This window comes from Acanthopagrus latus, chromosome 16 (genome assembly GCF_904848185.1).
Source record: "Acanthopagrus latus isolate v.2019 chromosome 16, fAcaLat1.1, whole genome shotgun sequence".
In the NCBI taxonomy this organism is placed as follows: domain Eukaryota; kingdom Metazoa; phylum Chordata; class Actinopteri; order Spariformes; family Sparidae; genus Acanthopagrus; species Acanthopagrus latus.
This window is the reverse complement of record NC_051054.1, coordinates 13,099,346-13,115,208: the sequence shown is the minus strand read 5'-3', so window position 1 is coordinate 13,115,208 and position 15,863 is coordinate 13,099,346. Positions and strand designations below refer to the sequence as shown.

General features: G+C 38.5%; 2 protein-coding genes across 3 annotated transcripts; one reads left to right on the top strand and one right to left on the bottom strand.

Annotated features, from left to right (window-relative positions):
* Positions 1-298: 298 nt before the first annotated feature.
* On the bottom strand, positions 299-10,899 carry ttc12 (tetratricopeptide repeat domain 12). 2 transcript variants are annotated; one of them, XM_037071674.1, is made up of 21 exons: positions 10,533-10,899; positions 10,012-10,166; positions 9,743-9,764; positions 9,040-9,117; positions 8,816-8,937; positions 8,609-8,668; positions 8,207-8,278; positions 7,780-7,840; positions 6,985-7,173; positions 5,887-5,956; positions 5,355-5,443; positions 4,849-5,017; positions 4,415-4,504; positions 4,198-4,261; positions 3,956-4,090; positions 3,545-3,637; positions 3,161-3,229; positions 1,982-2,083; positions 1,349-1,448; positions 805-1,109; positions 299-552 (listed from the first exon to the last, which is right to left on the bottom strand). In XM_037071674.1, the coding sequence occupies exons 1-20, from the start codon at positions 10,582-10,584 to the stop codon at positions 847-849; spliced, it is 2,055 nt and encodes a 684-aa protein (XP_036927569.1). In that variant the 5' UTR covers positions 10,585-10,899; the 3' UTR covers positions 299-552; positions 805-846. The 2 variants fall into 2 exon arrangements, with proteins under 2 accessions (XP_036927569.1, XP_036927568.1); XM_037071673.1 differs by having other exon boundaries at positions 881-1,109; positions 10,533-10,885.
* Positions 10,900-11,105: 206 nt separating this feature from the next.
* LOC119004606 (serine protease HTRA2, mitochondrial-like) lies at positions 11,106-15,833 on the top strand. The gene is made up of 8 exons (XM_037071676.1): positions 11,106-11,833; positions 12,395-12,599; positions 13,088-13,282; positions 13,566-13,598; positions 13,931-14,039; positions 14,152-14,221; positions 14,322-14,417; positions 15,015-15,833. The coding sequence occupies exons 1-8, from the start codon at positions 11,373-11,375 to the stop codon at positions 15,178-15,180; spliced, it is 1,335 nt and encodes a 444-aa protein (XP_036927571.1). The 5' UTR covers positions 11,106-11,372; the 3' UTR covers positions 15,181-15,833.
* Positions 15,834-15,863: the final 30 nt, after the last annotated feature.

Below are 15,863 nucleotides of genomic sequence, written 5' to 3'. Positions count from 1 at the left end.
CATTTCTCATCGCGTATTAGCTAATCAAATCAGATTAATAAACAATACGTGTAATACACTTAATAATAATAATAATATCATAATAATACAAAAATATGAATGATTTCCCCTGATATATATGTATGTATACATGAAAGTCTACTTCTATTTTTTTCAGCAATTATTTTTTAATATTTATATAATTTAAAAAAATATATATTTGTTTCACTTACACTTGATCTGTCTTTACTGCCATTGTATTACCTTTGTATATTGTTCTTATTTTCCCAATCCATTTAACTTCAACAGAAAGCTGCGATATGGTCATTAAAAGCAGAACTTTATTCAAATGAACCAGTCTGAGATGATTCTCACAAAAGCCTTGACTTAAAAAAAAAAAAAAAATCATATAAAAAATTATGAATAATTGAGGGTTTATAATGACGATCACTGACTGGAACAGAGCTCAGGGGACACAACAACACTGATGAGAAGCAAGGATATTATGACACATGTTGCATTGTTGAGTGCAGGATCTCAAGGCCATTTAGTTCTCGAAGTTTGTTCATATGTCTGGAAATGAAAATGAAAAAAAAAGTTGAATGGGCTGGCATTCAACTGAAACAATACTTGTGTGCATTTGTGAACTAAAAATTTCAAGACATCCTCAACAGCAGAGCTCCATAGACTACATGCTGACTTTGTGCACATCTGACTTAGAGATGTACATAAAATATGGTAATAAATAAATATTTTTAGGTCAAACTGAAGCATAAGTCATAAATTAGTCTTATGTGTGTACAAATTCTTTAACCAGAGCCTTACTGTCGCATTAGCTCATTAACAGAGTGACATTTATCTTGTCTGTCAATGCTCCTTCAGGCAAGAGGTGCGAGGGTACCTCGGCTCAGAGCGGCATAGCTTCCCAAGAGCAATCGCTGCATTTTGCTGCACAGTTGTCCTCTTAGCATCTCCTGCAGCGTGGCGCAGAAGCACCAGCACAATATCAGTGCCCAGCAGGTTGCTGGCAGTTCCCTCTAACTCAAGGCAATGAGCCAAGCACAGGGCTGCATTTCCAGACACCATCTCATCACAGCTGGAACCCAACAAATGACGTAAAATGGACAGTTCTGTGTGGAACAATAAAGGGATAGCAAATAGCAATATCACTTTGAAATATATTAAAACACATGATGTGAAATTCTACAGATATACTGCTCTACAGATATACTGCACACTGCTGGCACGCATGTATCCACATACAGACACATGTTCTGTTAGCATATTAGGTCAAACCCTCAAATGTAATTCATGGCCTATCGAAAGAGCCTGTAAATGTAATAATGAGAACATGTCAATCATTTCTCACTTTTATCGGACTTCAGAAGCTCCTCCCGTGCCAGCTGACTGGCAGCAGTGCACACAGTCAGAGTCTTAATGGCATACTTAGTGGCAGTCTGCCCTGTTCCCTGGGTAGGTAGACACAAAAAATAACAATGCAGTTAACTATGTAGAACATATGTTTCTAAACTGTAACAACACTTAGAGGTCACAAAAAATGCCAAAAACAGACCTGTGGTAGAATTAGTATGCAATTTTTGTTTATACCATCACCATCACAATGTTAGTAAATGTTTAAGGGTTTATGTATACTTGAGCTCGGTAGTCAAAAAATCAGACCATCTGTGTTAGATTTGATTATTGTATTTGTTTGTTGTTTGTTTATTTTGTTACAACATTGCTTGTGAATATTTCTTATCAGCGATCACTTGAGCACACTCAAGCTGTTGGGCCTAATAAATAATAAAGTATTATATAGATAGTCATACAAGTATTATGCATTAGAAATGACATGAAAGTCATCTTCATTCATATAATTATTTTAAGAGTAATGAATCCAGTTGAAGATTATTTGGGAACTAGTATATAAGTGCGATACAAGTGAGATACAAATATGTGTGGGTGCATTTACAGAAACTAGGGTGTATATACAGTTATGTACCTTCAGCAGTCGACGCATGGTTCGGACCACATCCCCTTGAATAGCTTGCTGAACAGCCTCAGTGGACTGAGGGAGGACATTACACAGCACGCCTGTGGCTCTCTGGAGGACAAAGAATCATTTTGGCATTACAAAAAAATGAGACAACAGTAGATGGAGGAAAGTAGAAGAAGAAAGATAGATTGGAAACAAGAGCAGAGAAATGGGCTAGATAGCAGAGGGTCAAGACAAAACTGCCACTACTACTAAAACAATAGACAACGTGAATGTGGTGGTGGAGAATTGGAAAAGAGAAAGATGTGCAATCAATATGGTTTGTTTGCAGTAATAATAAAGTACAGAGACAGAATAAGTATTTTTTTAGTGTACAAATTAGTCATTTGAGAGAATAAATTGTAGGTCAAGGGCACAAATAAGTTTTTTTTTTTAAATATTTTTTTGGCCTTTTCTGGCTTTATTGACAGTACAGCTGAAGAGTGTGACAGGAAACAGGGTGTGAGAGGGGGAGTGACACGCAGCAAAGGGACCCGGGCCGGGAGTCGTACACGGGTCCACTGCAGAGCCTTGGTACATGGATCGTGCGCGCTACCAACCGAGCTAAGCAGCGAAGGGCACAAATAAGTTATTACATTTTTTACCAATGCAATTTTCAGCTGAGTATCAATACTCTCATCAACCACATTCATCACAGCAGTTGGCAGCTGTTTTCACAATATAAGCTCTATTTAAGCCACTGCACGCTGCCACCCCAGTACCAAATGGAAAACAGACAGAGTTAGCTTAAGGCCAAGAAATTAGACCTACAAAATCCAAGCTAAAAGGCCACCAAATACTGGAGTTACACTGCTCCAATCAGTTTGTGTCTTTAAGCATGTTTAGTGGCCAGCAATTGAAAAATATAGCTTTAAAACTCAAATAATGTTTTACAAGTGACATTTCTCTAATGTTTGAAAAAAAGTGAGCACACTGGAAGTAAATGACATGTAGAGACCAGGTAGTTTCCGACACTCTTGGCTTGTATATGCATGCTCCTTATTCCAGCTCTCCAGTAAGCTAAACTGTATTGTGTATACAGTGTTTTTTTTGTATAAAATGATATGTTGGTGTCAAGTTCCTTTATGAAGAATAAACTATATTTTTGCAGCTCTCCTGAGTAGTATGGTGTAGTGGTTCTCTCACAGTTATGATGCCTCCATCGGTATCCTTCAGCAGGCCCAGACAGCAGTTACAGAGGGAAACAGCATTCTCCTGCAAAAGGGAGATGGACAAGTGGCTAAATCAATTTTAACACACAGTTCACCTCTGATTAGGTGACTGATTAGGTCACACATCACAAATCACACAGATGCTCCCACTGCTTCCCTTGTCCAGTGGCTTTTAATATATCAGCTGCACTGTAATCTATTGGATTTCAGGGGTTTGGAGTGAATGTTCAGTCATAACATTTTTCTACCCAGGTTCCATATTGAGTGATAGCTCTGCTCAACTTTAAGATCATCATATCATCAACTAGTGCAGTGTGTAGACTACTAAGACTAGCGATGAGAATAAATCCTATCTTACCTGAATGACTGGAGAGTTGATTGTTAAAAGGTTGATGATCAAACCAAGCAGAGGGTAGAGGACCTCTCTGTATTCACATGCACTGCACAGCCTCTGCAATGACAGCCGACACATTTAACAATGCTAAACACAGTTTAAAAACCAGCTAGGCATTTCCGTAACATCCAGACAAACTATTATAAAAGAGGTGAAATCCTGTCCCATGGGACCTTATTTCAGAAATAAATAAGTATAGATATATTTTTTCCAATGGTGGTCATACTCACGTCTCTATTATGTCTAACTGTGTCACACAGACTATACTTAGGTCTAATATTGTTGTATATTTGTATTGTGACATCTTATTTCATCTAACTGAATACACCATTTGCACTTTCCTATGCAAAGAGACTAGTCTGTAATGATACTAACAATGGCAATCAGAAAGGCCTTCCAACATTCTGGATCATGAGCAAAATTGTGACGGATGACTTCATCTTGAGCCAGACGGCCAACAGCCGATATCAGAGACGGAAGGACATGATGGCTGGACTTGTCCATATTTTCCTGTAAAATGCAGACAGATGTCCATATTCACTGAGACACACGCACATAAGCACAGCTGTACATATTCAGTGCATAAACATTTGTAACTTTGTATCTTCATATCTTACCAGTACTGATGTAAATGGCACGATGACTGAGTCTGTCAATCCTTTTCTTAACTGAATGCAAAATCTGTAAGTAGATATCAAACATTGCTATGGTCTTATGTCTTTTGGTTCATGTTCTGAAGAGTATTTGTCTTTTCTCATCCTAAAAAAATAATATTTCTAGGGTGTGAAAAAGAATAACTGTTATTGTTTTTTGGGGGATGTGTGACAGTAATACCTGTTTTCTGCTGCAAAGTTCTCCAGAATGTTAACCGATGTGTTCTCCTGTTGCTGCTTTGAGATGCACACCATGAGGTTCCTTGCTAACCTTTAGAAACCAGATTGGTGGAGCAATGAACAGCAAGATGGAGTAGAATAGAAGAAAAATAGAGAGAGGAATACAAAGAAAAACATAATAAAACATTTTGCTAAATGACATTCCCAGCCTGGTACTGAACATCCCAAGAACCAGCACCAGTACCAAGCCAGTGTTTGGGACTCTACTGATTTATGATCAGTAAAGGCTGATGGAAGGTGGGAGGATGCACATGGAAAATGTGTGATAAATAATTTATGTCATTTGTTATATACTAGTACATTTTTATACCAGCAACATTGCTCACTGCTCACAGGTTGCATACGATAAGAATAAAAAAAAATGAAATGTCTTACTTGTGTACATTCAAGTTGCCAATGGCCAAACATCTTCCATGTGGCATCTGTGAGTACAATAATAGTAATGCTATGCATTCTTTCTGTACTGCACCATGCTTTGATGTTAGCAAGTCAACAACGGACTGTCTGCTGACTGGGCATGACATCAGCATCTTCAGGTTTTCATCTGAGAGCACAAGACAAACAGGGTATATGTAAAGAATGACTTCATTGGACTGTGTCACACTGTATATAAACAAGTGTGTAAAACAATTACATGAAGTTCATTAAATTGATACTGACACTATGCTTGCTTTGTCATATGATAAAAACATTCAAACATTACAGTTGTGCTGAAGCCAATGTAGCTTGAGTGATTCAAAGAGAAGTCTTTGAAAAGCTGTCTAGTAATGGCACAGTGTCACAATAGTAAATACTATTCAATTCAATATTTTATCTAGGTCAGCAATGGACATGTAAAAAGATGAAATGACAAATGAGCTGTAATTCAATTATCTACGTACCATTTCCACAACAAATAGCCCTCCATAATCTCAGAACAGAGGCACACAGCTCCTGACTGTCTCCATCATTTGTTTTTTGCAAGAGGCAACTGTGAAGAAAATAAACCCAGTGACCTTAGCCGAGTTCTCTTCTATTTACATAATACAAATCAGATTGAAATATTACTGTCAAATCATTAAAGTGTTTAGGTATGACAATAAAATTTATATCAAAACAACCAAGCATGAAAACAGACTTCAAACAACAAAAACAGAATGTAGAGTAAGCAAAAAAGTCCAATATTAATTTAGTAATAGTAAAATCTTGTTAGTAATACTGGACGCAGAGAGCAATTCAACTCTCAAAAGCAAGATGCCCTTCCATTTCATATGAATAGTAAGCAATCAAGCTACAGCGGCAAGGTCTTGCTTTTTAGGGTACTAAAAGCACTCTGCTATCATGTAACTGATTAATGAAGACACTGAGACATAATTTTCTGTGTCTCTGAGTCTCTGGGTCTATCTGACCTCTCCCTCTGGTCTCTGACCTTACCTCTTCACCACGTCATTGCTGCTGATGATGTTGAAGCCATTGTTGAGTCTAAAGAGCGTCTGGCCAGTGCCTGTTAGAAGAACAGAGCAGATTGTGTAAGAAGACAGAAAGCTATATATCATCACCAAGGTTTTAGAGAAACACAAAGGTGTCTTCTGTTTCTGTTTAACTCTTACTGTTCACAGGTTTGCTGTCAAGGGCACTAGAGGGAAGAATAAATAAAATATGTTGAGAGTATAAGGTACAGTGAGGAATGTTTTTCAGCTTTCAGATGAGAGTTATTTCTTTTCAGTTTAATGACACTGTGAGACAGGGATTATATCATTTGACAATATACTTTTATTTATCTGAATGATGACATTCAAAATACCCTGTGAAAAGGATATCTTATAATACGTGCCTGCTATCCTGCAGTGGGCAGCCAGTGCAACGGGATATGGTGTACTACAATTGCTTATTTTTTAAAAATAGCTAATGGTATGCTGAGCAACAAGCTTTACACCATCAAGCCATGGCTATGTGGTAGAAGAACCTGAAGTTAAAGAAAGCCTGTTGTATGAAAGCAGCAACCAGATGCATGATGTTGCTGTCTCTTCGTTTGAGTGTTACCTGTGTGGAACAATGCTCTTTTGACCGTTAAGTTTTATGAGTTAATTTTTCTTTATCAAAAATGCTGCAGGACATGCTGGGTCTGAGCTTTTCTCTTGCCCTGAAATACATACAACAGCGTTGATCTCTTGCATGTTAAAGGACCCCTGTCCATCAAGCGGAGCTCAGACGGGGCTGTTATAAATGTGCACTGCCCGCAGACAGGTAACACCATGCATTTGCTACCTACTTTAAATGTGACACGACTGAGTGCAGGTATACCACTGAGGTTATGGAATGGACACCTGCTATCATTAGTGTTAAACAAGTGTTTGCTGTCACCATAAAACAACTCCCTCTATATCTGCTCTCAGCTCTTGGCCATTTAAACCATAGAAATGGTAAAGAGGTGGAGCAGTGAAGCAGACTATTGAGGCATGAGTGGGCACAAAGAGACTGAAGGAGAAAGATAATTGTGGCAAGCTTCTCCCAAGAAGAACAATCACTCACAGTCAGTTACTGATTTTGACAGAATCTCAAATCCCCCACAGTAGTAGAGGGACGCCTGGCCCGGCCTCGACAGCTTCTCCAGCAGTTCAGGCACTATTTTGGCATTCCCGTCTCGCTTGTCAAGCTCTTGCATTGCTTTCATCTCTTGACTCTCCTTCTCCGCTTCCAAATCTACCTGTGTCAGGTATTCTGCGTGAAGAAAAATAAAGAGATAAAAAGAGGTAAGAAGACAAAGCAGACTGTGATCGGACAGAAAGATTTCCATAGAGGTAACATTAGTTGCCCTGTTACAGAAAACTGTGAACTGAAAGTATCCCCAGATGATCAAGCTGCTAGCAATTAAACATGCACTGGGCTTGTATTAAAAATATAATACTACACCAACATATGAATGTTATAATGAAACTGTAAATCTGCACAACTGCCACAAACTGTAACCAAACATTTAGCCCATTAAGTTTGAGAACTGAACAAAATATCTGCTGTTTCCAGTCTTATTAAATGTCTTGTAAAAAAAATTGAACAACTTAAAATGACTTGTCTACTTTGGTTGGCAATTTTAGGGTAATCTGTGTCCTGAAAAAGTAAAGTCACTTCGTCATATTTTTACAGTGTCTAAGGATTTGCTGCTTTTCTTTTAAATGTATTGTCACAAATGAAGAGCCTGACGGTTGGTTTTACAAAAAATAGTGATTTAAAAGATAAATGGGAAAAATAACCTGCATGGGCAATTATTACAAAAGGACTTGAATACCGAAAGGTTTTCATAACGTGACCTCACAAAAACGTCACTACCTTTCATCATCTTCTCCCTCGCAGGTTCGATCTCCAATATCTTTTGGAAGCAGTTTTTGGACTGAAAAGAGAAGGATTAACTTCATCACTGGTTGTATGATGTGCTTCTCTGGTCTCTTAAAGAGACGTGGAAATCAATATGATTCTATTTTTTTCTATTATCAAGAGAGTGGTGTAAAGACAATCATAATGCACCTTGCAATTAATGTACTAAATAAAAACATTTAACAGCTATTTATGTTTTATAAGAACCCATTGACCAATAAATTGCCCGAAATAGCTATAAATCAGATTTTACAGAAGACTATTGAGAGACTGGGACTGCTTATATGCATCATGCATATATTATTCTCTATTCCAGGCACACAACCTCAAAGAAAAAAACAAACAGGCTTGATTACACACAATGAGAGGTAATTATACTCACCTCATTATATTTCTTCAATGCCAGATATGCTTTTCCCATGTGTAGGTAAGCCTTTATGCACCTCTCATTACACTGATAAGAGAGAAAATTATCAAGGGAGTGTGTAACACAAATATACATAATGGTGACGTAAGCAGCATGTAGCACCATAAGAAAGAAATGCCTAATCTGTACTTTAGACACACTAGGAAGAAAAAAATGGTTTTATAGAGCATATTTGTCATTGTAAAACTAAAGCCAGGCTTTTTCATAGTTAACATGCTTTTGGTTTGGGTAACCTAAATAAACTAACTACCTAATCAGAGGGAACTCATAACATCATTCATCTTTGTCAACTTTTTCAAACACAGTGTTCCCTTTAGAGCAGCAACTGACTGACCCCAGCTCCCAGCTGAGCCTCACCTTCAGGGCCCATTCACAGTCACTGATGGCCTCCTTGTACTTTCCAAGCTTGATGTAAGCCTGAGTAGATTAAAACATTGAACAGATAAACAGACAAAAATGGCTTCACAAAAAATAGTCATAAATAATGTGATAACTGGCATGGCACTGTTTGATAATGAATTTACTACAGGGACAGCTATCACAATGAAGGCTGAAAATATTCACTTGTGCTCGATTGGTGTACAAAGGCTGCATGTCCCGTAGTTCAGCCAGGCCATCACTGTAGTACTTCACAGCAGTTTCATAGTCCCCTTGAGCATAAGCTTCATTGCCCTTGTCTTTGAGTGCTGCAGTAACACAACATACAACATATAAATGGATGCACTGTTCGCCTTTACAGAAAACTGTGAACTTCCAATGACATCTTTGAGAAACAGAGATTCACACACCAGTTGCCTTTTTCTCTTTTGCAATCCTCCTCGCTCTCCTGTCCTCAGCATCTTTTTCCATAATCTTCATGAAATTCTCTGGTGAAAAAAAGAAAAGACTCTTGAGCCTGTGTGCCACAAATGCACTATACAAAAATGTACACTTAAGCTCTCCCTTGTCAGAGTTCCCACATTTAACATAATCAAAATTAAGGTCTGTCATTTCACCTAACACTATTTGTGTTTAAATACAGTTCTTAAACTAGGCTTCAAAAAGGCATTTTTGGTAACAATAGAAATCCCACAGGGTTCTTAGTCTGTGAGATTGTTAATAGAAAATGTTCTTTTATTGACATTAGGTAAGACTTTGGTTCCATCATAGTCGAGATGCAGCTGATGTAACACAAAGTGAAGTGCTTCTTTTTCAGCTGTATCTGTTCCGTCAGGCTACTTTCTTGGAAAACATGCATAACACTGTTAAGTATCATTAAGTAACACATTTTCACCACAAAAAGCTAAATTTTTACATGTTTACAGATTGCTTTTTTTTTCAATTCTACAGTGTTTTCTTAGATTATCTTTCAAAACAGGATACAGGAGTATGTTTGCTGCTATATTCTGTTTGTTTCTGTGTGACTTGGAGAAACTTCTTTTTTTCATATGGGAACATATACAGTAAGTCTGTTACAGTTCATTGCAAAGGACAACCAAATAACCCACTCACCTGGACTTTCATTCTGCAGACTCTGGAAAAGAGAAAAAGAACATTTACAGATACAGTATATCCATATGTCATGTGCCTTATCGCATAAGAAAAGGAGAGAAAACACTACAGGAAAGTCTGCATTGCGCATATCTAAAAGTTAAATAGACTCGTTTTATATAGCAGACAGACTGAAAGACATACAGACAGAGAGAGAATGACTGAGACAGATGGAGAACAACAGAAGGAGTTGTTTTCCATCTTGGGTGACTTTGTGTGCATGTCTTTACTACGGAAGGCTGTTGCGGTGGGCTTGTGTTGATTGTAGTCTTGTTGACTTTTGTCGTGCAGTGTTCATCCAAAACAGCAATGTAGCGGTCAGCTTCTTCCATTGCTTTTTGCTGGACTTCGGCATCGGAGGACTTCATATCCTTCACCAGTTCACCTGAAAAAGATTAATGATAAATGTTACCGTTTACAGCCTTCATGCATATGTTCAATATCAATAATAATCACATAAGCTATGTTGTAATATGCATTATACAATATAGTTTATATACCGTCTTGTTATAGCTAGCAGTTATCTGCTGAAACTTATCGGAGCCGTTTTTATGAAATAATGTCATTGTCAATGTTATTATGTGTTTTACTTGTGTGGTAGGATAACCAAACAATACTTAATCTGTCTGTTTAGTTTGCTAACTAATGACTTAAGCTAGTTATGCTTCCCTCAGCACAAACACTGGTTAGCCTTTAGCTACCAAGCTATTACTTTGTGTTAGTGTTAATAAGTTTTACACTTATTACTTACTTATTTTGTCAACATTCTTCAAAAAACTCTCCAAGCCGTCAAGTTTGTCCATCGTACCGTGTCCTTTATAGTCTGCCTTGGTTATTTGATAAGCTAGATAGCTTTGTGTTAGCTTTTAGCCACACTTAGTTTACTTTTCTGATGTCACGGCGTTATGTTACCATGGTGACGTGATACATTCATGGTCACTCGTAAAACAGGTTTTTAACATTTTGCCACAGCAGATAATGGGCTAGTAAAGAAAAGGCGTTTGTCAGTAGAACTACTTAATGAAACTTTTAACTAACTGCATATCTTAATATCAGGGTCCCTCTTTTCCTGCACATGCTGTATATGCTGTGTACCTGTAACCTATGTAGTGTGAGTACAGTGGCCAAATATACTGTATATTTCCACAACACTTTGATAAATAAGATAACTAAAATACGGTTTAAGAAACCCAACAATATAATATATAAATATAAATTAACTGCATGTTTACTTCATCATTGAATATTTTTACTTTTGAATGTTTTGTAGTTTTTATCCTGTGGGGGGCAGTAGGGCCTACAATGCACAAACCATAGAAGAAGAAGAGACGTAAGTTACTGCGCAGTCTCGCTGTGGACTTAAACTTCCGGTATAAGGTTGTGTCTTTCTTGGCTATGGCTGTCTCTGTTTCGTGAAGATAACAGTTAAACTCAGAAGAAGTGTTTGTTCTGTTGTGTTTTTGTTTATGTATACAGTGCGGATGTTGTAATTGACACAAAAAGGAGCGTTGTCCCTGTAAATACATTTGGATATAAAGTGTTGTTAAGCTGTCCAAAAACTCCTGAACCGGTGTGACAGAAGTGATGCAACATGGCAGCAACTCCTCTCAGTAGGTGTTTACTCTCAGCGCTGGTGAGACATGCTCGCTGTCCGAGCCGGGGACTCACCTGTGTGGCAGACAGGACAGTCAGCCCGGTGTCCTCTGTAGTAATATGTAACCACAGAGGAGCAGAGGGACACACAAGCCTGGACAGAGGACCGCCAGTGTGGTGGGACGGACGAGGTGGTCGAGAGAACAGCAGCTATCCTCTGCTCAGGTCTGTCTCGGTGGGTTTGGGACTGTGTGGTGCGGCGCTTCTGGACGGTGAAAAAGACGATAACGCCAAGGACAGAAGTATCTCGATATCCGGAAAGTGTCTTGACCTCATCCTGCCATCAGCTCAGTGTGCCTCTCCTTTTAAACCTGACAGCCCCCGGTATAAATACAACTTTATTGCAGATGTGGTCGAAAAGTCGACTCCAGCTGTCGTGTACATCGAAATCATTGGCAGGTGAGTTGACTGAAAGAGATGCTATATGGAATAAGTGGAATGGCAATGAATTTGTAGCATGTGTTATACCCACTTATGAGACCCGAGTAGGAATTTCAGCTATGTAGCTGCCTCAAGTGTTTGTTTATCATGCTTCACATTACAGATTTCATTTTGTTTGTAATCACAGCCACAGTGCTATGAGTGTGTTGGTATGTCTCCAAATATTATGTAGACATATTTATCAAATTGAAGAATGTGTTAAAGTATGGTAAAACATTTGAGGAGGCAACACAAATGAAATGCCCTCAGGTCACAGAATTTAGTGTAACATCTTTCTTGGCAGCTTCTTTAATGTAGTGAAGGGGCAATATGTAGGAATCTGATTTGTAAATCACTGAAATTAGTGAAGAAATAACAGTTTTGCATTGTGTTGCAGCAAGGCTTAGACAGTGGTTTTTCATAACCTTCAAGGGCTCAAAAGCCTCAGTTACACTTATCAAATTCTAAGTTTCTGTGTGGATGGACTCAAATACATTTTTGCTTCCAGGTTGAATATGATTTGCACTTGCTGTTTCACAGGCACCCATTTTCAGGAAGGGAAGTCCCGGTGTCAAATGGCTCTGGTTTCATTATCAGCAGTGACGGCCTCATCGTGACCAATGCGCACGTTGTGGCCAACAAGAGGGGCGTCCGTGTGAAGCTCACCAACGGAGACGTGTACAATGCCACTGTGCAAGATGTTGATCCAGTTGCAGACATCGCCACCATCAAAATCACGGCGAGGGTGAGAAGCAGGGCTTAAACAGAATCTGTTTATTTTTTTATCTTCCTGGATGCAAGTTTTACTATATGTGCATATAGTGCATGAGTACAGGTGCCCTTAAACAGTCTATAGTGCATGAAAAACTCTCAAAGTCAGCGTCCTTCACTAACATCAGACAACCTCTTTTAAATAGACTCCTGTGTAGAATGACTGTGTTGTACGTTTCGCCAGTATTGTTTCCACTACAGCATAACAAGGTTGTGATTCATGTATTTGCTGAAAGACCACAACTCATGAATAGTCTTCTTTTTACCCATCTAAAAGCAACACAGTGATAGAAGCAATAAAGGCCGATTTATAGTAAAGCAGGACACTTACATGATGGGGTCATTGCAGGCAGAAAACAGGCCGTAGATAAAATAGTAAGCTCTGTTTCTTTAGAGATAAACATAAGACCTGAGCACTGAGGATGAAATGTTGACCTGATTTGTCTCTGCCCTGACATGTAGAACCCTTTACCCACACTTACCCTCGGTCAGTCATCTGATGTTAGACAAGGAGAGTTTGTGGTCGCCATGGGAAGCCCCTTTGCTTTGAAGAATACAATCACATCAGGAATCATCAGCTCAGTGCAGAGAGGCAGTAAGGAGCTGGGTCTATCCAACTCAAACATGGACTACATCCAGACCGATGCAGCCATTGATGTGAGTATTCTGCAGTAATCCATTCTGCAGGTGTATATGGCCACCTGATCTGTTTATGTACGTAAGGGAAGAAAACTGTGAGAACCAGTTAGGGAAAATGTGTTTTTCCACTTTTTTTAGTTCACAAGTGACCTGTTTGAAGTCCTGAATATATCCCTAAATGTGAGGAACAGTAGCATCACATAGTTCAGGAAAAAATAAGCCAGTGGAGAAGATTTACTCTGACTCAGAAATGTCTCATATGATGCATGCTGACGTAGGATGTGACCGATTTGTTTTGCAGTTTGGAAATTCTGGAGGTCCCCTGATCAACTTGGTGAGTCACCGGTCCTGTTTAAATGTCAGCACAAAGGGCAGCAGACCTGCTCTAGTTGCATCAGGCAGCTTTTTGTCTGTTGTCACAAGATAGGTAAATGACAATTAATCTGATAGTCGAATGCAAATCATTTAATAATTTCAGCTCTAGATGTGTTAAGTTTAACATTTGAAGTGTAGTTTTGTGTGTTTAAAGGTTGCCTCCTAGCAACTGACAAACCCATCACTATCAATAACATTTATTTATTGAGACGTTACTGGACTTTGGCAGCCAAACATGAGAACACAACGGTGCACAACGTCTTATATGAATGTCTTATCTTCTCTAATCAGGATGGTGAAGTCATCGGTATAAACACCATGAAGGTCACTGCAGGAATCTCCTTTGCTATTCCATCAGACCGCCTGAGAGTTTTTCTTGATCAAGCAGCAAAAAAGAAGAGTAAGAAGGGATTAGATGTGCATTATACCTGTTTTTTCTGTATCCAGCTGTTCTCTCCTATTAAATTTTTTTTTTTATCCTTACTTCCTTGTTTTTGTTAATCTTCCTCAAGGTTCTTGGTTTGGTGAGTCAGAGACAAAGCGGCGGTACATTGGTGTGATGATGCTGACACTGACACACAGGTAAAACACTCAAATTACTCCTGTAAAATATAGACGAGTGTAATTACAGCAGAGCTCACACTGCTGCAGCTAAAACCAGCTGTGTTCTTGTTTGCTTCAGCATCATTACTGAACTCAAGTTGAGAGACCCGTCCTTCCCAGATGTGACACACGGCATCCTGATTCACAGAGTGATCTTGGGTTCCCCGGCCAGCAGGTAAGCCGACCAGTCAACAGTGGATAGTGACGAATGGTAAAGAATCCTCCTTGCTCCTGAACTTTGATGATGAATGTCAGAGAGTGTTTTTCCCTTAAGCCAGTGAATCTTTAAATCTTACAATTGTACTGGGGAGACAGGATTTCTAGACAATGCAGGATATGTTTGGTTAGAAGACACATAAGAGTGGATGGATATGCTTTTGTTTAGCTGGGTACAGAAAAGAGCATTCCCATATTAATTAAACCTTGAAATGGAACCTAACAGGCATCATCTTGAATCATCTGATTCCAAGTTAGCCATGTAGTGCACTAATTAAAATGAAAATTTTCTGCCAAGTAATATTTTAGATTTTGTTTAACTGACCTAAGTCTGCAAAATGCTTACCATTATCTTTTCATGGTTCAAAATATGCTTGAATTTTAACATAATCTGGTGTTTGACCAACAGAATCACCCTTGTGTAACAAATCTTTTAGTGTCAGCAATCTGGTCATCATTTTTGTTTGATTCCCGGTGTTGAAACCAAAACATTGTGGACATTGTTAATAATTTCCTCAAGGAACACTAACACACAATGCTTTTATACCCGTTTCAGAGCTGGCATGCTACCAGGAGACATTGTGGTGGAGATAAACGGAGTGAAGGTGCACACCTCCGAGGAGATCTACCAGGCAGTCCGCAACAGTGACAAAATCACTATGGTGGTACAAAGAGGAGACGAGATGCTGCAACTGCATATGACTCCAGAGTACACAGAGTGACACCAACCACACAACCTCATTTCTCTGATGAACATTGATCATTGTGTTTGTAGTGTCATACACTTTATCAACAGAGGGGGCTAAGTGTATATAGCTCCACTAATAACAGGGAAAAGCCTGCAGTGTCACCTTTAAAAAAACAAAAACCTAAGGGTGTTAATGGCCATATTTATCAGTCAAAGTATTGTCTATATCTAAAGTTCTCAAAAGTCTTTTTCCACTTGGCTGATGGCTGTCAGCTACAATGAATTTCAATGTCATTTGTCTAATTCAAACTATTTGAACTGTTATCAACCTATAGAAGCCAATTTCCTTGGCTGGTTAAAGAAACAATAAAATGAAAACTAAGCTTGATGAAAAAAATACTGCCATGGTAAGTTATAATATTGATATGATATGAGACAAAGTCATAATTGAGTTAAGTCATGATTATGAGAGTCTAAACTCTGAGATAAAAAGTCAAAATTCACTCAAATGTATCATCGACTTAACAGGAATATTTAAATATATATTTTTCTTTTTAATCAAGGCTAGGTTTTCATGTTCTTTTTCTTTAACTGGCAAAAATTGGCTTCTACGTGAACCTGTCAGCATTAAAGACTTGAACTTTTTATTCCCAAGTTTCTGAGAGTACAATAAACGTGTGTTTTCTACCTCAGTGCTCTGTTTCTTCTTAATTGGCA

What these genes read in the sequence shown, in the direction of transcription:
- ttc12 (XM_037071673.1), bottom strand. Translation starts at nt 10,584, where the DNA reads ATGGACAAACTTGACGGCTTGGAGAGTTTTTTGAAGAATGTTGACAAA. An exon ending in TGTACACCAATCGAGCACAA is followed by an intron (nt 8,669 to 8,815) that starts GTGAATATTTTC and finishes TAATCTACTCAG; the next exon opens with GCTTACATCAAGCTTGGAAA. An exon ending in AGGCCTTTCTGATTGCCATT is followed by an intron (nt 3,638 to 3,955) that starts GTTAGTATCATT and finishes CTGTCATTGCAG; the next exon opens with AGGCTGTGCAGTGCATGTGA.
- LOC119004606 (XM_037071676.1), top strand. Translation starts at nt 11,373, where the DNA reads ATGGCAGCAACTCCTCTCAGTAGGTGTTTACTCTCAGCGCTGGTGAGA. An exon ending in TACATCGAAATCATTGGCAG is followed by an intron (nt 11,834 to 12,394) that starts GTGAGTTGACTG and finishes GCTGTTTCACAG; the next exon opens with GCACCCATTTTCAGGAAGGG. An exon ending in TCAAGCAGCAAAAAAGAAGA is followed by an intron (nt 14,040 to 14,151) that starts GTAAGAAGGGAT and finishes ATCTTCCTCAAG; the next exon opens with GTTCTTGGTTTGGTGAGTCA.